General features: G+C 44.5%; 1 protein-coding gene across 1 annotated transcript in view; it reads right to left on the minus strand.

Annotated features, from left to right (window-relative positions):
• Window positions 1–25,726, minus strand: part of PHIP (PHIP subunit of CUL4-Ring ligase complex) — a 286,169-nt gene that overhangs the window by 208,928 nt on the left and 51,515 nt on the right. Inside the window, 5 exon segments of the mRNA XM_082249792.1 lie at window positions 935–1,033; window positions 1,177–1,217; window positions 3,918–4,018; window positions 21,352–21,422; window positions 25,070–25,170. Coding sequence (XP_082105918.1) covers window positions 935–1,033; window positions 1,177–1,217; window positions 3,918–4,018; window positions 21,352–21,422; window positions 25,070–25,170 — 413 coding nt within the window.

Raw genomic sequence — 25,726 nt, forward strand, 5'->3', positions numbered from 1 at the left:
GTGTTTTCCATACACTAGGCCAGCCTTCCAGGCTCTAATTGTAGCATACATAGATGGGGTGAAAGGCCTACAACTGCAGCCTCCAACATAGTCAAGAAATTGGTTACACCTGGAGAGAGCCACCAAAGCAGCCAAGACCAACTGAGTGGCCAGATAATACTTGTGGCAGTCGGGAAGAGCAAGCCCTCCCTGTGAAGAGGGTCACTCTCATAAGTATAGCTAATTTGTATCTGGGAGGGCTAGGGCCCCACAAAATGTTGGGAAGATCCAATCTAAACAGGCAAAAAATGATTTAGGAATCCAATATGGAGTGGCGAAAGAGGTTGTTGAATTTGGGTAAATTTTAATTTTAATCAAATTTATACACCCCAGAATGGAAAGTGGTAGCGACTCCCACGCCTTTAAGTTTAGCATCATTGAGCACAGGGTTAAGATTGAGGGGGATATAATCAGAGGCCTGCCGAGAAACCCAGATCCCAAATAGCTAAATTCTGCTACTCATTGTAATAGAAGATCGGGCATGGCAGGGTTTTTGGGTCTACGAGAAACAGCAGGGACTTTGACCAGTTGACTTTAGGCCTGTGAATGTGGAGTAGGAGTTAAAAGTTTGTAGTGCACCCTGTAACGAGGTACCAGCGTCATTAAGAGTAATAAATCCTCGGCATACAAGACTAGTACATGTCAAATTTAAATAATTCCAGTGTCTGTGTTAGCTTCCAGATTATACACTTGTTAAATATCTAATAAAAATATCAATATGCATCTCATGAAAGTTTACTTTCAAAAATAATCTGACACTAACATTATATAAATATAGTTTGTAAAGTCTTAAAAAGTATGTTAATACAATTCATTTAGATTTTTAGGACTGCAGCACATAATCAGTTTAGTCTGTTTTGCCTTGATATCAAGTGCAGTATATCATAGGCCTTACCCAGTAGGACGAGTAGCCATGTCTAATAAAATGCTCTTCCACTCCTTTTTCTTGTACTGCCAAATGCGAGCAGTCCCATCACGACTCCCACTTACAAACCTTAAAAATTAATTTTAAACAATCAAATGCGGAAGCAACACTAATGAAATTGTGACACAAATTGGATGATTTACAAAAAAAAAAAAAAAAGTGTTGGGACAACATGCTCGCAAAAGCAAGTGATGCCCAAATGTGCTACTCACCGACTACTGCCATTTGAAAACTGGATGCTATCCACTTTATCCTAGGAAAAAAAAAAAAAAAAAAACGGTATGAGTAAAGTCTGCATTCATCATAAAATAAGGCTGAACACTAACCAAACTGCAAAATGTGTAATGATATCCTGCACTGGATATACGAAAGCAACCATTTTGTTCAGAGCTCTGCCATGACAGGCTCAGTGATAATTTTCCCCCCCTCCCTACCTTAATTAATTTCTGGAATGCAGAGGGCTTCGACTTCAAAGAAACGGCCCTTCAAAGAAACCTTATCTCAGCACAGACAGAAATCCTAGCAGATGGCGTTTAACAGGCCGGTCATAAATCTGAGCAAATCCATTAAGGCTGACCAGGCTGTGTCGTAAATGCCACAACAGCCAAGCTGTTCATTAGAACATCTAACAATCCATACCCAATTCATAAATGCAGACAGGAACATGACACATTGACAATAAGTATATATTTGGATGAGAAATGTCATACTGGTCGAAGCAAGACCAGGCATGACCACCCTATCACATATAGAATAGAAGTTAGCTGTCAGATGCCTTACGGGTCAGAGGTTATTAGGAGATAGGCTGTTGTTTGGTATCGATGGATATAAAATTCATTGCTGCACAATAAGCTATCAGTTTCAAGAAGGCAACTGGTAGATGTTGGAAGATATAAATTAGGTTATAAATCTGTCTATACAGGAGGTTTCTTGGTATTGTTGTAAACTTTAGGGCCGCCCATGGCCACTGTGTTTATTGGTCAGGGACCTCTGTTAACACCCCCTTGCGGTCTCAGAGAAAAAGAGAGAGGCAGATGGGGTTAGAGAGTTCTCATGGTAACATCAAGAAAGGAACATTATCAAGTTGAGAACCGATCACACTGGCTCAGCTTCTGAAACTCTAATACTCAGGACATTGAATGCAAGTATTCTTACTTCTCAATCCTATATCTTATTTCTCTAAATTGCTGAATTATGTCGCTATTTCTTTGAAACCCTTTTTTCTGTAAATATTTTATTTGCACCAATTTTAACCTTTTTATTATTAAACTTTATTTTGAAAAGTGTTATACTTGTCCCTAAGCTCTTAATGCAAACTAACAACGAACCTGTCTCTTAAAGAGTGCTACTGTATAGAATAAATCCTCGAAACATTCCTGTCTGTGGTGACAGTGCGTGTTACAGATGATTATTCTAAAGTCATAATTGGTATTTCTAAAATTACGAACGTCCGCTGGGCTCATCATAACGTAGCGGTGGTGGCAGTGAAAGGGTTAATTGCTTAATTAGCCCGGTGACAATCGCTCTCCGCCTGCTGACATCTAGATTGTGGTCCCGCAAGCTGGGAAATCTATGTGCCGGGTGCAGCTGAGAGTGGCATTGTTACACAAGTGACGGCAGGGTGTGAGATTGTCTGGTCCTTGGTCACGAGTTAGTGAGAAGGGCAGGATCTGATATCCGCCACCATCACAAAATGCACTGCAGAAAAATATATATAGGCTGCCACACATCTCAAAAAAGTTTGGACAGGGCAACAGAAAGCTGTAAAAGTACAACCCTAATCCCATAAAAGTTGGGATGGTCATGTTTACTACGGTGTAGCATCCCGACTTCTATTAACCACACGCTGTAAACATCTGGGAACTGATGAGACCAGTTGCTCGAGTTTTGGGAGAGGAATGCTGTCCCATTCTAGCCTGAGCAGACCCTGCTCTAAAACTTGGATATATCTTTCCGCATTGACTGACACTAGGTGCAGACAGAGGAAAAAAAGTCTAAGAAGAGAAAACTGATTTTATTTTGTTCTGTTTATTGTAAAAAATGATGTGTCATAGTTATGATACATAGAACTTAGAGTAGAAGTCTGGGCTAATACTATCTAAGCTTTAACCTGCTCCTTCCCCCCCATTCTAAGCTCTATACTAATGATCCTACATAATCTAAGGGTGCTTTGCTCTGGTCACGTGATCTTCCCAGCAGTTACTTCAGGGGAGAGGTGAGAGCAGAAGCAATGGCTGCAATGCCTGGGTAGGAATGTCACCCATAAACTTACTATGGGGCACCCATTGTCTGCTGCCTCCTCCTCTCCTCTGAAGCAGACACTGGGAGCCATTTACTTGACTGGACCGAAGCACCCTTAAATTATACACATCTTTTCTTTACAGAATAGTTTGTATAGGGCTTAGAATGGGGGTGAGAGCAGTTTTAAGCTTAGATAGTATTAGCCCAAACTTCTACTTGGGGTAGAACTGTGGGGTCATTGTGACGCCAACTGGGGACACGCGGAAAAAAAAAAAAAAACACGAGTCCATTTTCTTCAACCATTAGGAAAAAAAAAATATATATATATATATATATATTAACCTTCACATACACAATCCTTTACCCACAAATGATCTAGAGGAAGGGTGGACAAGCATAACCAAAGTGTGTATGTTATATAAGCCACGGATAATGTTCTTGGCAGTCAGTGGGTTAAAAGCCAATTGACCCAAAAGTTGTTTCATACCCCCACAAGTATGAGTTTTATAAACAACACAGCAACATCACTGTGCACACCATGCAGCAGCTGGCAGATGACAATATTTTACTACTGGAGTTTAAAATAAACAAACTGGTTATTTTAACAGCAACAACACAAACATAATAGGTACTCTGGGTTACGGTGGCCTATTTTTGCATAATGCACATCTGTGTAATACCGGTCCAGTGAATTATAGATGAAAATACTTACTGTGTGAAACTCCAATTCGGAAATCTTTTCCGGCTGACCAGAGCCAAAATAATAAACTCTTATCATGTGGTCAGTGCTCCCTGTAGCTAGGAACATCCCTCCTAAAAGGAAAAAATGAAGAAGATATATTAGAAGAGAAAAAAAGTTTTTAAAAATCTACAATTCTTGATCAGACTTTGCACCAAGGCTGAAGGGCTGCTATAAATTTAACAGAATAGATGCAAATGTTTATAAAGTGCAAAACCATAAAAGCAATTCTAAGTGTAGATAGTAAAGAATAACACTGCAGTGCAAGACTCCCCTGGGAGTATACTGTGAAAAGCTGTATGTCTGTAATACACAAGTATTTTAAGAAAAGGGAAAGTAAAAAAAAAAAATAAAATCAATGGCATTGTTGAATGCCAACTATGTCAAAAGTATTTTTTTTCCCCCTTTAAAAAGCTTCCCTTGTAGCTCAAAGAGACCATCATTTTTTTTTTTTTTAAAAAGTAAAACTTCTAAATGAATGTCAACACCTAACAATACTGCTGCCTATCATTCGTATCTCACTCTTTAGCAGAGTTACACATGCCTGTAGAATGTTCAGCATACAACACTTACTGGTATGTTGAATGCCTGTGTCTAACTGAACTTTATGACCACTTTGTCACTGCAATGACAAACTAGGGACATAGTGGATGACAAGTGGAAGAAAGGAATTCAGTGGGGGACACAAGCACCCAAAAGACTGATGCTGAAAGCCTGTGCAGCTCTGCAAGCGAACAAGGACTGGAGTGACAGATGTCAAGACTATCATTGACATTCTTTCGCAGGTATTGTTATGATTAACCAGTGCCTAAATTAAACTCCTCATATTAAATGCAGTAGCTCATTCCAGCAGTGTTGGGAATTCATGGATGATCAAATACAGCAGACATTTTCTAGAGGAAGTATAGCACCTTGTAGAAAATTCCCTCATGACATGAACAAAAAATATCCATTATATCGGTATTTATCTGCTTTATTAATGTATCTTCCCCATAATAATGCCTGTGCTTGCTTAGTACACCCAACTGAAGTAGGTCTCATAGTACCCACTGACATAAAATTACTAGTACCCTAATAAAATAAAAAAAAAACACACACAAGAGATCTGTTGTGTCCCCTAATTCAATACTGGAGAAAAAAGTTTTTACAATTAAAAAAATTAATTCTTTAAAATCACTAATCAAAAAGGTTATTTGTCAGTGTTTGAAGCAACTACAACTAAGTTCTCATTCTCAAAGCAAGGTATTTGTCTTGGGGGAGAAACACTTTCGATTACGCCACAACCAGCATCAGGCCTAAATATTCCAACCACTAGGTCAGGCGTAAGGCTGACGTATGAAAACTCCTGTAGGAGCAAGTCATTTGCTCCTTTGTACTTGGGAGTATGAAGGAGCTTCAGATCCATGGCTAACACCTTGGTGAACACTCTGAACATTATGGTGAGGTGGAAAGATTGGAATGGGCAGATAAGCATTATTGATGTCCACTGACGCCATGAAATCTCCCTGCAGGAGGGAGGCCATCACTGATCGCACTGACTTCATCCTGAATTTCTGCACTTGGAGAAACCTCATGAGTCTACCTTGAAGTCTCAAGAGATAAATGATAGAGACAATTGTAAGATATTTTGTTAAGAAGAAAAATGTACAGGAAATACAATGTTCCAGTTTCATATACGAATGAATATCTGTAGTGACCAACTTAAGGTCTGGAAGCTTTTATTTAAAGAGGCAGTATATGACGACAGTATCTTCCAAAATTAGTAATTATGTGACAAGCACTACACTATCACATTTAAATGTTGAAAAACCGACAGACTTACCAGCACATGAGAGATGAGAGGCTCCACCCTACAGGAAACCAAATCAGTTCACAGCAGCTTAAAAGACCCCACCCGTTCCCTTGTCCCTCAGTTGTAAAAGGTAATTCTCCCAGCTGATCCACAATGGGTTTAAATTCATTTAGGTACTTACCACCTATTGTTTACATTCTTTTCTCCCCCCTTAACTGGGCGGGAAGTAGGCCTGCCGTCCTGGAAGGCTCGTAGAAACACCGTTACCGGTAAGCCTAACCGTCGGATTTCTCCTCTCACCTTCCAGGACAGCAACACATGAGAGGATAATCAAGTAACCAAAAGCCTACCTTAGGGTGGGACAACCGCCTGAAAGATATTCCTGCTGAATGCCAGGTTTTGCAGCGTGTTTTACCTCTGCTCCATTATGACTGATTAAGATATCTTAGCTGGATCAAGAGGCTGATCAGCAGGTTTACTCCACCGATGTCCCTGCCTTTTCTTCGGATGCAGGATCTATGTGGAGTGGATTCTTAAGGATGGAATCAGAAAACCTGTGAAATCAGTAGGTTAGCAAGGTTGACTGTCTAAACCATCTAGCAATCGTGGCCTATAATGCCTGGACCACGTCTTAGGACCACTAAAAAGGAAAATCCAAGATTTGCTCTGTGAAACAACAAGGACACTACTTTGATCAACCAAGAGGATCTGGCTTAAACATTACTCTGTTCAGGAGAATGATTTAAAAAGAGGCTCCCTGACAGACAAACCTTGCAGGTTCCCTTTAAATTATTTTTTTATCTATTTTTCATTGTGATGGTTAAAGGGAAGCCCACTTAAGAGCAATAGATTAAGGGAAGGTTGTTCCCTGGGCTCGGAAAGCTGGGCAGGTATGTACCCAAAGTACTTCAAACCTATGACTTCCCTCACATCTGAATGCTGGCATGTCAGTTGTGAGAATGCTCTACATACCCAAAACACCCCATACATCTGCACGCAAATGCAATAAAATTAGGCGGAAAGGAACTTGGTAAAAATGTTTAACAAATCCGTAGAGATCAGGTGTCCTACCTGATGTCTGCAACCATAATCCACTTCAATACCATTGAGTGTCTTTTGGTACTGATGAGGTATACATTAAGCCGATCCCTACTCCAGATTAAGTCCATAGCAGTAGCAGAACACTCACATTGGCTTACTACAAGCAATTATGCTAAGAGGGTGATTTGAAGGGTACATGTAGAACGGTAAACCTACTGAGTTGGGTATAGGGGGCACAAGTTCTGATGCTGCATCTTTAGGCCATAATCCTCCTATGAACAAGGTTCTTAAAGGAGATTTTATAACCTTCCAGTGTCCTACAACCCAACCAGGTTTCAAGCAGAGGGAATGCCTCTGGTATGCCTGAATGTAAGAGACTGAATTTTCTGACATCTGACGTTTCTGCAACCAGAACTGCTGGCCCCTCCATCTACATGGGAAAAAAAGATCTGAAACAAAAGTGATACAAAAAGTGTAAAAGTTTATAACTAATTTCACAAATATAAAAGATCAGAGGCATAACTAGAACCTTCAGGGCCCTGATGCAAGAAACCATGAAGGGCCCCCCAGACCCCTGGCCGGGGCCCTTACCTTCAAGCCCAGGGCTCTTCCCACTAATCCTGGGGCTCTTTACACTCGTTGCATGGCCTTTTATTACGGTCCCGCAGCAGGATTCTTTCACAAGTTCTGCAGTGGGCCCCCTTCCTGCAATCTTGTGGGCCCAATTCCTGCAATCTTGGGGCTTCCCCACAGTGGTGCAATGCCAGGGTCCGGTCGCAAGTGTGACCTTTGCGATCCTGGAAGTTCACCCACTGGTTTGCTACCGGGCCCCCTGGAGCATGGGGCCCGGTAGCGATTGCAACCCCTGCAACCCCTGTAGTTACGCCCCTGTAAAAGATCATAGATTGTGCATTACTGACGCACAGCACTAGAAAATAGATGTAGACAATGGACATAAAGCATAGACAATGTTGTGTATTTCTGAAGTGCAGCTAGACAGACCAACACAGAAAAGACACAAGATGAACTTCAATGTTGTGTATTTCAAAAGTAAAACAAGCTATATCTATATAATAAATATAAATAGGAAAGACACAAACTGTCTTCTCTATTGAGTATTCTGATGTGCAGCCAAATGTAAAAACAGAAGAGACACAAATAAACTTCAATGTTGTGTATTTCTGAAGTGTAGCAAGATCAGCAACATAGCCAAAATGATGACAGAAAGGACACGAACGTCAGTGCTGTGTATTGCTGATGCCTGACAAAGTACAGTCAAATAACCAATATGAAAACAGAAAAAATACCAACCTTCCAAACTGTGAATTCCTAATGAGCAATAGGATACAGTCATAAAACCAAAATTAACAGAAAAGATACAAAACTTCAAAAAGTTGTGCATTTCTGATTTGCAAGAAGGTACAGTTATATATCAGAAAGACACTAATAAACTTCAATGTTGTGCATTCCTTTTTAGCAACAAGGTACAGTCATAACAGACACTGCCAACATCAGTCAATGTTGTGCATATCTGATTAGCAACAGGGTACAGTCATGACCAACAGAAATGTCGCTAACAAAATTTTAATGTTGTGTATTTTTTTTTTATTAGCAACAGGGTAACCCCTCATACAAAAGAAATGTCACTAGCAACCTTTAATGTTGTGCATTTCTGATAAGCAACAGGGTACAGACAAATAACCAACAGAAATAGTACTAACCATTTAAATGTTATGCATTTTTGATTAGTAACAGTAGTCATAACAGAAAAGTCACAAGCAACCTTTAATGTTGTGCATTTCTGATTTAGCAAGGGTACAGTCATAAAATCAATAGAAAATGTTTCCAACAAACTTCAATGTTGTGCATTTCTAATGTACAGAAAAATAAGGTATAATAAAGAGACACCCACAACCTTCAATGATGTGTGTTTCTAATAAGCAATAGGAGTCCTATAACCAAATTAAACTGAAATGACACAAGATAAAAACTTAAATGTTGTGTATTTCTGATGCTCCCATTTAGTGTTGTGTATTTACTGATGAGCAGCAAAACAACCAGAAAAGACACAAATAAACTTCCAAATTCTGTGTTTCTGATATGCAACCAGACAAGACAAAGCCAGAGTCACGGTGAATTCAACTAAGAAATACACAGCAAAGGGCAAAATCTATCACAGACATGGCTTGGACTCCAGATACTAAACCTTCATCCACCAGAGGAGAACCAGGGTAGTTCCAAATAATAAAAGTCTAAGGTGGGTGCATACAACACAGTAGTAGCTTTTTCCCTACCACTGCATTAAGTATGAGTAGGTGAAGAAGCTGTGGACATTGGTCTAGCTGAAGCTGCTGGGTTATTTGTTCCCAGACCTAAGGGGAAGGATAGTAGCACCCTGTATTAAGGGAGGAAGTACTGTCTCAAAACGCAGAAACCACCTGGCTGCTATTAGGGATTCTGCTGCCAAGCTTTCCAAGGCAAGGGGAAGTACTCACCACTGTTGTCTTTCCCCTTTACCACAGCCACAGGGGCTTGCTTTTTTATCCTAGTCACATGAGGATAGCAGCCAAAATCACCCCCTTCCAAGTTTCTGTCCCAACTAGGGAGCTGCAAAAATGGATTTTTGTAAGATCTTACCGTAAAATCCTTTTCTCTTAAGCTCATTGACAGACGTAGTCTTCTTGATTCTCAAGAGCTGGGTTATGTTGTCTCCGCAGGAGTAGGACTAGGCAGAAAGACAAAACGTTCTGGCTCCACCTTAGGGGCAGTCCCTGAGGGTATATCCTCCCTCTCTCTGCTACAGGGAATCAGTTCTGTTTTAAAGCAGTACAGAGAATTTAACCCAACCCAACTCAATGATAGAGGGGCGGGTACTACGTCTGTCAATGAGCTTAAGAGAAAAGGATTTTACGGTAAGATCTTACAAAAATCCATTTTTCTCTATCGCTCATTGACAGACGTAGTCTTCTTGATTCTCAAGAGCTGGGACATCCAGAAGCAGTGCCACAAATGAGGGGTGGGATTGACAAAATCAAATCCAATCTAGAAGGCCCAACTGGTGCCAAACTAGAAGTTTTAAAGGCTCATTATAAACAAAGAATGAGACTAAAGAAAAATTTTCCAACGGAAAAAACCCTCGAGGTAGACCACTGGTCTCCTCAAATTGCGGCCTGCAAAACCTTGCGGCCAAACGAGGCATCAGACGATGCCATTACATCAACTTTATAATGTTTAGTAAAGGTATGCACCGACGACCAGGTAGCCGCCTTGCACACCTGGACCACTGACGCCTGATGGCGAAAGGCCCATGACGCACTAAGTGCCCGAGTGGAGTGCGCCTTAACAGGGAACGGGGGCTCCCGACCCTTAATAGAATAAGCCTGTACTACCGTCTGTCTGATCCATCTGGAAATGGTCGCGGCAGATGCAGGCAACCCCTTTTTGGGTCCATCTGGGATCACAAAAAGTGAATCCGTCTTGCGAAACGAGTCTGTCGTTTTCAAGTATACCCTGATCGCCCGGACCACATCCAAGGAGTGTAAAGCAAACTCCCGAGGATGACTGGGCTTAGGACACAGGGAAGGTAATACAATTTCTTCATTCAGATGAAATTCTGAAACCACTTTTGGTAGGAAGGATGGATTCGGACGAAGAACCACCTTATCTCTATGAACCACCAGATATGGTGAACGACAAGATAATGCGGCCAGTTCTGACACCCTGCGTGCAGAAGTAATAGCCACCAAGAAGGCCACCTTCTGGGACAACGTGGGTAGAGGAATCTCCCTAATATCTTCAAAGGGAGGTTTCTGAAGAACCGACAACACTAAATTAAGATCCCAGGGGGGTAACGGCGCGTGCACTGGCAGTGGCCAGATGTCGCACCCCCTGGATGAAGTTCCGCACCAAGGAATGAGTAGCCAAAGGCTTCTGAAAGAAGATGGCTAATGCTGAGACCTGACCCTTGATAGTACTCAAGGCCAGTTTCTGCTCAACCCCTTGTTGCAGAAAAGCCAATATTCGACTAATCGAATAAGACCGAGGACGGAACCCCAAAGGTTCACACCATGCAATGTAGGACTTCCATGTGCGATGATAAATCTTTCTGGAAGTCGCTTTCCTTGCTTCAACTAGAGTAGGAATAACTGAAGCTGACAAACCTTTGTCCTTCAGCACCTGGGTCTCAATAGCCAGGCCGTTAAAGCCAGCGATCGTAAAGCAGGATGGAAGATCGGTCCCTGAGACAGTAGATCCTCCCTGAGAGGAAGTCTCCACGGGACGTCCGCCACCAGTCTGACCATGTCGGCGTACCAAGCTCGACGAGGCCAGTCCGGAGCTACCAGGATTACTGGGATTCCTTCCTCCTCTATCCTGCAAAGAAGTCTTGGCAGTAACGCGAGAGGAGGGAAGGCATATATTAGCTGGTATTGCCCCCACGGGGCGATCAGTGCGTCTGCGGTTTCTGCTAGAGGATCGCGGGAGCGAGCCACGAATCTCTGAACTTTCCTGTTGAATCGTGATGCCAACAGATCCACATCCGGGGTGCCCCACCGTAGGCACAACTGGTGGAAAACGTCTGGATGGAGGGACCATTCCCCCTGATCCAGGGTCTGACGGCTGAGATAATCTGCCTGCCAATTCTCCACCCCCGGAATGAACACCGCAGAGATTGCTGGAACAAATCGTTCCGCCCAGCGAAGAATGCAAGCCACTTCTTTGGCCGCTCGGACACTCTTGGTGCCCCCCTGGTGATTGACATAAGCCACGGCCGTGGCATTGTCCGACTGGATCCGAACCGGGCTGCCCTGGAGCTGCTCGGTCCAGTAAATCAGACAAAGTCTGATCGCTCTCAGTTCCAATACATTTATCGGTAACCTGGATTCTTCCGGGGACCAAAGTCCCTGGACAGATAACTGACCGAGAATTCCTCCCCATCCGGATAGACTGGCATCCGTGGTCACTATCGTCCAATATATGGGCAGAAATGACTTTCCCTGGCTGAGCATCGGAGACCGAAGCCACCAGACCAGAGACTCTCTGGTCTGTTTGCTCAATCGGATCTGATTGTCCAGGGATTCCGGATTCCGATTCCATCTGAGAAGAATCTCTTGCTGAAGAATTCGGGTATGGGACTGGGCAAATGGGACTGCTTCGAACGAAGCCACCATCAACCCCAGAACCCTCATGCAAGTCCGAAGGGAAGACCAGCTGTTGGACAGTAACAACTGGACTGCTGATTGAATCTTTCGGAGTTTCCCTACCGGAAGAAAAACTCTTGTCCTGACTGTGTCTAGAATTAGACCCAGATATTCGAGCCTCTGGGTGGGAACCAGAAATGACTTTTGCTGGTTCACCAGCCACCCGAATTCCTGTAAAGAAATCATAGTAATTTCTATGTTTTGTAGCAAGGTCTGAGGAGACTCTGCATGAAGCAGAAGATCGTCTAGGTAACCAAGGATCGATATACCTCTTTGGCGCAGAAGTGCCAACATTGGGGCCAACACCTTTGTGAAGACCCGCGGAGCCGTGGCGAGACCGAAAGGTAACGCCACAAACTGATAGTGGTTCTCCTCTACAGAAAGGCGTAGAAACCGCTGATGTCCTGCGAAAATGGGAATGTGAAGATAGGCGTCCTTGATGTCTATGGACGCTAGGACATCCCCTGGATGCAGGAAGGCTGCTACCGTGCGAATGGACTCCATTCTGAATCTTCTTATGTTGACGAAAGAATTGAGTGCTCTTAAGTCCAGAATTGGACGCACTTTGCCCTCTTTCCTGGGTATTGTAAACAGGTTTGAATAAAACCCTTGAAACCGTTCTGTCCAAGGAACGTGGACTACCACTCCTTGTTGTAGTAAATCTGTGACTGCTCTCCGCAGATCTTCTAAACGATCTGCGGATAGTCGGATATTGGAAGGGAAGAATCGCGCCGGTGGGAGAGATCGAAACTCGATCTTGTACCCTGACCTTATGACTTCGCAAACCCATTTGTCCGGGATTCTGGAAAGCCATGGATCCGGGAACCGGCGAAGACGTCCCCCACCCCAGTTATGGGTGGGGGCGCACCTTCAGGCTTTGGATGGTTTATCTTCAGGTCTGGAGGGGGCGGGCTTTTGCTTGCCCGACCAACGACCCCTGACGCCTCCTGCAGGAGCTTTGGAGGACTTAGTTTTTTCACCCGCTGGACGAAAAAACCTCTTGTGAGCAGAAAAAGAAGGCCCTCGTCTTTGACGAGTTCCTCTACCTTTAAAATTTTGCGGTAAAAAGGTGCTCTTTCCACCCGTGAGATCTTTAATGATCTCATCTAAGTTGGCTCCAAATAGACGCTCTCCTGAAAAGGGGATATTAGCCAATGCTTTTTTGGAACCTTGGTCGGCTAACCAACCTTTTAGCCACAGTGTACGCCTGAGAACCACTGCTGAGACTGATGCTCGCGCCAATAATGGAGTGGCGTCTAACGCCGCATCACACACAAACTGTAACCCCTGTATCATTTGTTCCAACAAATCTGATACCGCCTGAGGGACCTCTTCTAAGTCCCGGCGTAACCACTTGGTCCATTCAGTTACAGCCTGCGAAACCAGACCAATAGCTATTATAGGTCTGAAAGCTGATCCAATCAAGGAAAACATGGTGCGAGACATAGCTTCTATCTTGCGATCCACTGGATCTTTAAAAGACGGAGCGTCTTCTAAAGGAATAACCGTGGCTTTATTCAATCTAGCAATTGGTGAATCCACCACAGGTGGTTCTGTCCATTTCTTAATAAGGGTTTCCTCAAACGGATAACGCCTGTCAATGCGTTTAGAAATAGTAAAAGTGCGTTTTGGCAGACGCCATTCTTCTTCGATTGGATTGCCAAAACATTTGGGCAATGGAAAAACCTTCGCCACTTTGATGCGTTTTTTAGTCCCAAAAGGGATTTCAGTTTCAGCTATTTCTGATGGAATACCCTGTAACCTTAAGGTCTCTTGAACAGATACAATGAGTGCGTTTACCAACGCTTCCTCTCGGGCTATGGCGGATGCCGAAACATCCTCCTCACTGTCTGAAGAGACAGGACCCGAGACACCAATCCCAGATGAAGTACCTGCAACTGCAGAAATAGGCTCAGAGTCTGAGTCCGAGGTTTCAGATAATAAGGGGTTAGGCGGGGGTCGCTTTCTTGCGCCCTGTCCCTGACAAGCCACTTCCACCCGGGACACAAAAGTTTCCATAATAGCTGACAATGATTCAATTGTCAATGGGGTGCTGGAGGATCCCGCAGACCCCTCGAGGGGATCCGGAGGAGATACATGAGTGGCAGGGTCCACCTTTGCCAGCAAACAAAAAAACTTTTTCTTTTTTTTTTTTGTGTGTCTCCCCCTAGCGCAATAGCGCCCCTCAGAGTACCTGCTTCTCGATCCCACAGAGAGAGAGAGGGACCCCCAAGGCTCACCAACCGATGCAGTGCAGTTTCCAACCAACTGCAGTCAGCGTCTGTCTTACACAGACTGGAAGGAGCTGTTTGATTTTTCCCGGGTAGAAGGCGTGGCTCCGCCCCCTGTGTACGCCTTCCGGCGTTCCCAGCTCTCCACGAGGTAGCTGGGCTCACAAAACATGGCCGCCCCCATAGAAGAGACATAAGACTCCAAAAACATGGCGGCCGGCGTGACCTGAGGACATACATGCATTCGGTCTACGGCAAAATGGCGGCGGACCGCCTAAATCGTTTTCCCAGCACATCCACCTGCATCTCTGCTAAGAGGCGATATATGGATCTACAGAAGATACACTACACATAAGGTAGGATTATACCTCCTATGTCTGCTGTAATGTTACAGTCTGCTGGGTAAAGTGTTAGCTCTTAAACCAAGTCCACTTCCCACAAACACATGCTGTATTACAAGGGGGACTTGTAAGTATCAGATATATACTGACCATATATGGAGGGGCCCATAATACATACTGCCTCATAACGAGGAAAAAAGGGAACGTTTACTCACCATACCGAACCGACAGGCACCCTCTCCTCACAATACCCTCTCCACCGGGGTGGGGGTTTGTGGACCACTCCGGACGCCTCGACTCTCTGGTACCTGGCGTCCAAGCGAGACTTTTAACTCGCAAAGTCAGTCCCTTCACTGGGACTCCGTCGCGGCCGACCCAGCGCGGAGCTCTGGTCTGCACGCGCTCGTAGGCAGAAACCGGGGTGACCACTGGATCTCAACATCCAGCCCGTCGCCCGGCCCCGCATACTTACTTGAATATGTCGCGGCCGACCAAGCGCAATGCCATGGTCTGCGCGCGCTCGTAGGCCGGCTGGGGTGACCACAAGTGTCGCCCAGTCCGGCATTTTTGCTTGAAGATCTCACAGGAAAAAAACACTGGAGAAAACTACCTAAAAAATGTCTTTTTCTTAAAGAAAAAAAGTCTTGCCAGGACCAAAAGATCCCAGCAAGGAACTAAGGTCCTTACTCCTGACTAGACAGAAAAAAACTGATTCCCTGTAGCAGAGAGAGGGAGGATATACCCTCAGGGACTGCCCCTAAGGTGGAGCCAGAACGTTTTGTCTTTCTGCCTAGTCCTACTCCTGCGGAGACAACATAACCCAGCTCTTGAGAATCAAGAAGACTACGTCTGTCAATGAGCGATAGAGAAAGTTAGGCTGTGTGCTTCACACTGCAGCAGCAGCCTACGCACACACCTCCTGGGATCCAAACTTTTTCGAAGGGGAGAGGGGGAGCTAGCAGACAGCCTGTCTCCTTTTCTGGTGCATTCTGCCATTTTCTGAACCCCCCTCAGAAAAGCCACTTACCTGGCCCTGACTTTCTCTTGCCTGCAGCCGCCTGTGCTGCCCTGCCTTCCTCCTCCTCCATGAGGTGGTTCCAGGCAGACTTTGGCTCCTTGCAGCCCCGCTGGCTTCAGTATCACTGAAATCCTATGCCCTCTTCCCGCAGCCACACGGGTTTGGCGTCTCCTCCATTCATTCTGGGTTGCGCTGTGCTCTGCCTCCTGTGCTTTCTGGTTTTAGGGAGAGAGCCTGAAGCACACCGAGTCCTCCCCCTAGTTGCTTAACAAGTTTGGCCAGCCCTTACAACATGGCACCCACTGTATGCAGGGGAGAACAGGAGGAGATCTGAGCTGCCAAGCAGAGTACAAAGGCGGGGGACCACCACACTGTGCCCGAACCGCTTGTACACCATGAGGCGACCAGTGAGAAGCTTGAGGCATGCAGGTTAGTGCAGCCCTCACCAGCGTTCATAAACCTGCCTCACAGGGGTACCATCAGACTCTCTAGGTCTTCTGGTCAGAGAAAACAAAAAAAAAAAAAATAACACGTTTCGCTGTGGGAGAAGCACAATCAATACTGAGGGACAAGGGGAAGGACAAGGCCTTTTAAGCAGCTGTGAACTGATTGTGTTTCCTGTAGGGTGGAGCCTCTCATCTCTCATGTGTTGCCGTCCTGAAAGGTGAGAGGAGAAATAAAGATTTTGGTCAGTTACTCTGATGGGGCAGACATGAATAAAAAAAGTGATTCACACCAAACCTCATATGCTGAATAACTGAAACCTTGTCATGGTAAATTTAAAAATGGAGCTCCAAATACATAATCTCCTGTAACACTCCTACAATCGCAAATGGTGGTTAAAAGGGCTGCTCCCACCATAGCATTTGTCCGAAGCATCTTTACATACTGGAGCCTTGCCCACTGAGATCAACAGCCTATACAAATGCCTCGTACACACGTACCGATCGATCGGCCATCTTTTGTCCAGGGCTGTCCTGTCCGCTGAAAAGTGCAAAAGACTGCACAAGAATTTTGTCCGCCGACTGCAGAAGTGATGTCATGTGATGGTTAACTTTCCCTGTGTTTTTTCTTCTCTGAGCATGCCCAGTCTTGCAAATCTGCTGATTGTCGGCCGAATTCTGTACTGACTGGCGAACAATCGGCCGTTCTGGTGTTGGCCAACAAAAATTTTAATGCCTGCACGACAGATACTTTTCGGCCGAAAGTGCGCTGTCGGCTGTCGCAAGCATCATACTAACAAGCCTACAATCGGCCGATCGGTCGTCGGCCGAATCTTTACGGCCGACAATCGGTACGTGTGTACGGGGCTTAAGACTTACTCCATTAACTAGCGAACTCACTCTCCATGAGGTACTGCTGAACAAGCCCAAACTGGATTCCATTTTTTAAAAGAGCATGAAGCAGAAAGGATTGAGGATGTTGTGATAGACACCATGGTCCAAATCCTGTAACCTTTGGAGTAGAAGATTCAGTAACCAGCTGTTTTAAAATTGGCCACGACCACTTTTGTGAGAAAACTCACAAAGGCCTTTTGGCACTGGGATAAAACCTGACCTTCGGTTTCTTCATTAGTATTTTCCTCAGATGAGGTTCCATCTTTATCCCCCTTCACCAGAAATTTGTTTAGTTATTAAGGAGGGGAGACGTGAGGGGGGAACACTTCTGCTTGCAACCCAGGAAGGCAGCCCAAGTCAGAAAGCAGTCCAGCAAGCCCATTTTGTAAACCAGCAATGGAAGATGAGAATTCCACCCTTGACACAAAGGAACTGGAGGAAGGTGCTCCAGAAGAAGCAGAAAGTCCAGACAAGTAGATGAAGTCAGAGCCACATTGAACTAACTGATCCCCAGGGGATACCTCCAGGACCCTCTTAATACTTGCTGTGAGCAGGTGTCCCACAATTCTAGGTTTCTGCCACCTCCAGCAGAAGATAAACCAAAAACAACCTAGATGGCAGCTGCCAGGGGATTCTTTTTATGATTTCTTTCTACATCGCCATACACTCCCCCCCCCCCACACACATTTTCTCTGCTAACCTTTTACAACCTATCTTTCTTTCCATTAACCTAGAAGCATCCGCGCATTCCCCTGACTCCTCTAATCAAGCACCCTATTATCCTTCGCTCTCATTTCAGCTCCTGTTTAAATCAAGGGATGGATTAGATCCACATATCACCTAATGCTAAAGGCCAGAATGCCCCCTAAAGATGAAGTCACATATAGCATACATTCACCTGGAAAGATTGAAGTCACATATAGCATACATTAAAAAAAAACCCACGTCAGGAAACCTATAGCTCCTGCTGTTAGAGACCGTTACTTCCTGACCCTTTACCACTGATAAAACAAAGCCTCCCACACGGCCTCCCACCTTGCATGATTGACTGATACAATCATACCCACCCTAAATATTGACCTATACTTGAACATGCCACCTGCACTATTCCCCTGATTAAGGCCCTAGTGTTTACACCAGTGTTAATTTTGGCAGCAAATTTCAATTTAGTTTTAGTCTTAGGACTAAAATGGCATTTAAGTCCCATTTTAGTCTTCTGCAAGTGTTTTAGTTGTATTTAGTCGACTAAAACTCCAGCACATTTTAGTCGACTAAAACTCCAGCACATTTTAGTCGACTAAAACTCATTTTAGTCATCAAAATGGTCATGGTCAGGTCAGAGAGGAAGCCTGTAATGCTGCTGCCTGCAGTCAGTGCACACAGTGCTGCTCAGAGTGCTGGATGGGGGGTCTCCGGTTTAAGGGTGGTCTTTGGTCTAACTCTGAACTGAAGTTTTTGAACAGGATGGGCCGGGCGGGCCTCAGCGGCCTATATGCACGCACACAGTCCTGGATGGATGGCGGAATCGGATGCCAGTGGTGACTGGTAAGTGGTCTGAGGGGACTCAGGGAGGCAGTAATAGCTGGCCTGGCTGTTAACTCACAGTGGGTGCTCTGCTCTGGATGTGGTGGTGGCCGGGTGCCAGTGCCGTGTGATGAGTCGGGCCTGGCGTGTCTGGCTGTAGTGCTGCAGCTGCAGTGCTCTGGTGAGGTCAGGTGACTGGTCTCGAGTCAACTCTCTTGTAGTAGTCCACTCCTCACGTCAGAAGTCACGGAGCGGGGCACGCCACGCCAGACGCCACACAGACGGAGCTCCGTGAAAACCGGAAGTTGGGTAAGCGTCCCTGCCTCACATTCTCATTTAGTTTTCGTTCGTTAACGGATTTGATTTTCGTCATAGTTGTGGTCATTTGACGAAAATGTGCTATACTTTGCGTTTCGTCAGTTGAAAAATGCCGGTGACGAAAGCGGTGATGAAAATGTTTTCGTTGACGAAATTAACACTGCTGTAAACTCCATTGGCTGTAATGTCATTGCACATATTACCTGAATATATTACCAACATTAAATATTAGGGAAAAATATAAGAAAAGCCTTTTTCTTAATTTTTTTAGTTTTCAGTAGCTTAGTAGATGCTCCTTACTTATGCGTATGCGGTGGTGCAATACATGTTTAAACTTTAATGTGCTATTATTACATGCTCTGGATGGAATTGTGTTGCCGATATAGAAATGGCCAGCAGAGGAGTGTTGATTTTGATGATGTCAATTTTATATTTAGTTTTAGTCTTATGACTAAAACGCCATTTTAGTTTTAGTCGTATTTTAGTCTTAAGACTAAAATGGTGTTAATTTAGTCGACGAAAACGTTTTAGTCGACGAAATTAACACTGGTTTACACACATAATCACAGACAAACACCGCCACGATAAGCCCTACTCGCCAGATATGTTCCGATTTCTTCACGACATTCCCCTGCTAATTCAGCTTCAGATATCATTAGATATCATAGGCAGCCCACGGTTTATTCTAGGGACAGGGAAAGGACCCTTCCAAACACTGCTCTACTCAAAACAATTTCAGGCTTTACACTTCGCCATCTCTGGAACTGGAACTCTGCAAGGCATTACAACCACACATTTCCTCGAAACTCTCGCATGTTATTTGAATAATTGTGTCAAACCAGGCCCCATCAGGCACTCTCTTTTTGTGCCATATGCCCTCCTAGACTACCCCAAATCAGATTATAAGCCCCCTTACCTCCAGAGTTGGGAGACAGACTTTCACCAGACCTTCAATTCATTACAATGTCAGAAGATCATACATTTCTCTCCCTAACTTCATTGATCTGCATTAAACTCCAGACCAGACTTTAAAATCTGTCAAAACATATAACAGACTATTCTCCACATGCTTTGTTCCAGCCCAAAATGGCAAAAGCCTTAGTGACTTAACGCCAAAAAAGGCCAGTACTCACACTAATCAGTGGGTACAACATTTAAACAGTATGTACAGGTGGAGCAGATCCTTTTGCTCTTCACTCGTTCCCCCGGATCCCTCACTGCTCATCCCTATAGTGGGGAATCTTGCTTTTAGACCTGGCCTGGGGGACCCTGGATTTCAAGATCAGAGGCCTGCGGTCCTCTGGCAGATGAGGCACTTTATTGTAAATGGACGATGGATGATTAGACAACAAATAATGAAAGATCAGGCCTTCGTGGGTCTATCGTTTTGGCAAAAGATAAAGTTGGCTCACTTTATAGACTGGCGTCCCCCACTCCCCCACCCCCAGACGCATTTATATGCCTCCTTTACTTTGTTTGAGCACTTATGTGTAGAGCAATCTCCGCTGCACCATGCAGTGTTCTTGACTTAAAAGCTGCTGGTGTCTCCACCTCCATCCAAAAGGGAACAAAACTTGGGGCTTAGCCTTTACGGATCAACAGGTGGGGAGGATTCTTTTGTTCTCCTACAAAACATCTATTTGCGCTAAGCACCAAGAATCAGGCTTTAAGGTGCTGACCTGGTGGTATCACACGCCTGTTAAGATTCATAAAACATTTCCTCAACGTCCAAATCTCTGTTGGAGATGTGAAGAGGAGACTGGTTCCCTTCTTCACATTTTCTGGTCTTGACGCTTATTGCAATCTTTTTGTACGGAAGCTCATCAGATAATCCAAAAAATTACAGACCGTATCCTACAAAGGGACCCTGTCCTTTTCCTTCTGCAAAACCATAGTTTCTCTGGTAAGACTTACAGGCGTTCCATCTTGCCCCTCTTAATGACAGCGGCATCCTGCTCCTTTGGAAACAGGCACAGACTGCACCCTAGCCGTCTGGTTGAAAAGAGTGGCTGTAATTATTGAGATGGAGAATTTGGTGGCCACTAAGAGGGGACTCTGGGGAAAATTCCTCAAGAAGATTTTCTACTAGCACAAATTTGTATAGGCCTTCCTGAATTAAATTAGCCTAAATGGAGATTGTACCGATGAGCATCCTGGATCTGCTAGGGTGGTGGTTTGACTGGATTGGAGTGAACCAAATAGTTTGTTTGAACTAACTTGGTCCAAAAAAGTATTTAAAGTCACAAAAAAACTGTAGTTATGCTTCAAGTGAGCTGCATTCCATGGTGTCAATTCCACTTTTATCCTGAATTCTTTTACACTTATGTCAGAAGAACACTACTGAATGGAATTCCCTCTTCTTGTAAACATTCAGTTATTTGCATTTTGGAAAAGGTACCTGTGCTTCTATTGTGCGATTTCGGCAGATAGGTCAAAATTAGATCATTGCAGTGTGAATATAGTCTAAATGCAACTGGGATTGCCAGAAGTGAAAAGATCTGTCCATTATTACGATAGAACATTTTACTAGAACATAAGCTTATTCATGAGAAATACACAAAATCTATGCAATCATTGCTGTATGTTGCTGATATTACAGCCACTTACCAGAACTGAAAGAGGAGCAGATCATTTGAACCCCCGGTCGTGATCTCTCTGTGTACTTTATGGGTCGGGGACTAGAGAAGAAAGTTAAAATATATTTACACAATAACAAACAGGACAAAAAGGTTTTGTTAAGTTTAAAGGAAAAACTTTGGAAAGTTCACAGATGGCAAGAAAGTACCCACTGCCTTATCTACAAATCCCCCAGTATTGGTAACAGGGTCACTAAATATAACTTCAAAAGGCATGCAGTTGAAAATCAAATTGCAAAACCAATGCAGGAAAGTGACAGACATTTAAATCTACTATATTCCATATTCTGTAAACATCTGTGTCCACGAGGCCTTAGGGTTTAGTTGCGATATACTTTTTCTTTGTCACCATTTATTCCAAAACCGAATAGTTACACAATCAGAACATAATGTGTGTGTGCATAACAACTTTTATGCTGCTCAAGGAGGACAGCTCCCCTGCTGCTCTGCTGTTTCTGCACATAAAACAGGTCCTGGCCCTGTATGCATCACAGACATGTTAAAAAAAAAAAAAAGGAAGTCTGGACGGCTGCACACTGCTTCAATCACCTTTATTGGTTCCAAATATAAAAACGACAATCCATACAGCAAATGGAAGTAGAAAAACAGATTAGGTAATGCGTTTCACCCCTTCCCTGGTGCTTAGTCATTGTTATGACCTATTCACCAGGAAAGGTGTGAAACGTGTTAGCTGATCTGTTTTTCTACTTCCATTTGCTGTATGGATTGTCGTTTTTATATTTGGGACCAATAAAGGTGATTGAAGCTGTGTGCAGCCGTCCAGACTTCCTTTTTCTACGTGCCTAACAACTTACTGCTCACATTTGACAAATTCCAGCACGGGGGTTCCTGCCCTGACCAGATGTGCCAATGCATAAGACCCCGTTCACACTGGGGCGACGCTACTTCCCGCAAACTCGGAGCGGCTGGCACGGACTTCATATCATTGAAGTCTATGCAGGTCGCTCCGGGTTGCCCCAAAGAAGCTCCGGACCCTTTTTCTAAGTCGGAGCGACTTGTGTCGCTCCTATTAGAACGGGTCCACAGTTTCTCTATGGAAGGCGACCTGTCAGGCGACCAGGTCGCCTGACAGGTGGCCCCAGTGTGAACGGGCTCTAATAGTACCCCATTCGTTAATCAGGTAAATAAAAAAATGTAAACAAACATACCCAGACTAAGACACAGTCCTTGACTAAGAGAAAAAAAAAAAAAAAGGACGTCCTGACAGCACAAACACGATGACTAATACATGATAATTCTCTTCTGTCAGACTCCTGCCACAAATGACCACTTCCCCAGCTGGCAGTAGAAAGTCAAACTTGCCAGTGATGGTGGCTGACAAACCACGAATTATGATCATGACTGTGGTCTTCTCTATGTGAATCAAGCTGGTGGGCTGGGGAGTAATTCATATCAAGAGAGTCCATCGTTTTGAAGTATTTCAATGCAAGGTATACAGGGCAGTACCATAGCATGTACAAGATCTTGGGTAGTATGATCATCCTAAATTTACTTGGAAAGTCATTCATTTAGTGGCCGTAGTGATACCACTACTAAACAAATCACTTTGGCTGCAGCTAATTTGGCTGTTCAGTTCGCCCATTCCGTGAGGTTCAACTCTCCTTGGAACTGAACCTAAGGCACATCCCTAGTTAGGACAAGCAATAGTTTCATAGATATAGGCAGCTAAACTTGCAAATCTCAGCTTTTTCTGCCCAGGACAGAGATTGTCATCTTGTACTACCACACGAGCCTTGCTTTTGGGGGGGGGGGGGGGGGTCACGATCAGTGTTCCCTTTAAGGTGCGCGCGTGCGCGGACGCGCAGTGGAAATTACGTCCCGCGCAAGCACCTAGTTAGACGGCGCAGCCGCAGACGGAGCGGCCAGGGAGCAGAGCGTGCACCCCGAGAGCACGCCCATCGTGTGACAATAGCGAATGAAAATTCGCTATTGTCATACGGGTCCTCCTCCTGGCCAATCAGGGAGCGGGTCCTCCCGCTTCCTGATTGGCCGAAAGGCCAACTTCATGCCATTGGCCGAGGAGGAGGCGCCGGGACTCGGGAGGATGGAGACGCGGGAAGCTGGAAGCCGGGGACTGAAGACAGAGTGCCGTGACCGTCCGTGAGGTAAGTGCACGGGGTCGCGGGGGGGCATTGCTGTGGCACTCTGCAATTTATTGGGGGCATTGCTGTGGCACTCTGCAATGTATTGGGGGCAATGCTGTGGCACTCTGCATTTTATTGGGGGCATTGCTGTGGCACTCTGCAATGTATTGGGGGCATTGCTGTGGCACTCTGCAGTTTATTGGGGGCATTGCTGTGGCACTCTGCAGTTTATTGGGGGCATTGCTGTGGCACTCTGCAATTTATTGGGGGCATTGCTGTGGCACTCTGCAGTTTATTGGGGGCATTGCTGTGGCACTCTGCAATGTATTGGGGGCAATGCTGTGGCACTCTGCAATTTATTGGGGGCATTGCTGTGGCACTCTGCAGTTTATTGGGGGCAATGCTGTGGCACTCTGCAGTTTATTGGGGGCATTGCTGTGGCACTCTGCAATTTATTGGGGGCATTGCTGTGGCACTCTGCAGTTTATTGGGGGCAATGCTGTGGCACTCTGCATTTTATTGGGGGCAATGCTGTGGCACTCTGCATTTTATTGGGGGCATTGCTGTGGCACTCTGCAATTTATTGGGGGCAATGCTGTGGCACTCTGCAATTTATTGGGGGCATTGCTGTGGCACTCTGCAATTTATTGGGGGCATTGCTGTGGCACTCTGCATTTTATTGGGGGCATTGCTGTGGCACTCTGCAATTTATTGGGGGCATTGCTGTGGCACTCTGCAGTTTATTGGGGGCATTGCTGTGGCACTCTGCATTTTATTGGGGGCATTGCTGTGACACTCTGCAATTTATTGGGGGCATTGCTGTGGCACTCTGCAGTTTATTGGGGGCATTGCTGTGGCACTCTGCAGTTTATTGGGGGCATTGCTGTGACACTCTGCAATTTATTGGGGGCATTGCTGTGGCACTCTGCAGTTTATTGGGGGCATTGCTGTGGCACTCTGCAATGTATTGGGGGCATTGCTGTGGCACTCTGCAATGTATTGGGGGCATTGCTGTGGCACTCTGCAGTTTATTGGGGGCATTGCTGTGACACTCTGCAATTTATTGGGGGCATTGCTGTGACACTCTGCAATTTATTGGGGGCATTGCTGTGACACTCTGCAATTTATTGGGGGCATTGCTGTGACACTCTGCAATTTATTGGGGGCATTGCTGTGGCACTCTGCAGTTTATTGGGGGCATTGCTGTGGCACTCTGCAGTTGATTGGGGCAAGCTGGTCACTCTGCATTGACGTCCCCCCCCCCCCCCCCCATTGCTCAATCTAAAGGTTTGCGCTCAGAAATTTTTTTATTTGCTCAGCACAGTAAAAAATTAGAGGGAACATTGGTCACGATTTGAATATAGAAACGAACTACTGCTTTTTCATGCTGAAGAAAATGTCTTACTAGATAAAAGTTGTAAAGCAAATCAGAACAGGAGATCACTGCCCAATGCCCATACAAGTGTACAAACCATAGAAGGGATGCTCGGCTACTTAATATTAATTGAGAAAAGCTTTGGAAATTAGTCAGCCCATCTTGTCATTTTACAGCTTAAAAGCTTCTAAAAAATACATAAAACTTACTTTATTTTTAGAGTGCCTGCATCCCACAGCCAGAAGCAAATTGTTCCATCAGCTCCAGTAGAGGAGAGGAATCGCTTAGATCCACTACACAGTGGAGAGAACTAGATAAAAAAAAAAAAAAAAAAAAAAAAAAAAAAAGAGTATGAATAAATTACACGGGGTGACAAAAACTATTGTATATATGCATGAGTTCTAAGGTGCTTATGTAGAGTGTCTGACCAACACCATGCCTCTGAGCAGTTTGATACTTTATGCATGAAATTATAAAACAGCATTTGGAGAGTTCACAGAAAACAAAATACATCAACAAAGCATATGGTAGCAAACTTCAACCCCAAACTTCAGATCAGTTTAGCAAATAACATAACCAACTAGATATTTTTAAACAAAGTGTGTATCCAAAACCTTAAAAGCAAAGCTAGGTCCTTCAATGTAGCCGGTAATTGATGGGTGGTAAATACTTTGTGTGGCTACCCCCCATATGAAGCTGTGGTTGATGTACTGCACTACCCTTTGACTCGCCTATAGTTCATTGTATACTTGTATTTTTAGATTTGGGATTTTCGATTTTTGAACGTTTAAGATACAAAAAAAATAAAATAAAATTAGAAAGAAAAGAAAAAGCACAAAAAAATAAAAATAAACCCTCCTATCTTT

The sequence above is a fragment of the Pelophylax lessonae genome, assembly GCF_965119305.1.
Source record: "Pelophylax lessonae genome assembly, chromosome: 3".
Taxonomy (NCBI): domain Eukaryota; kingdom Metazoa; phylum Chordata; class Amphibia; order Anura; family Ranidae; genus Pelophylax; species Pelophylax lessonae.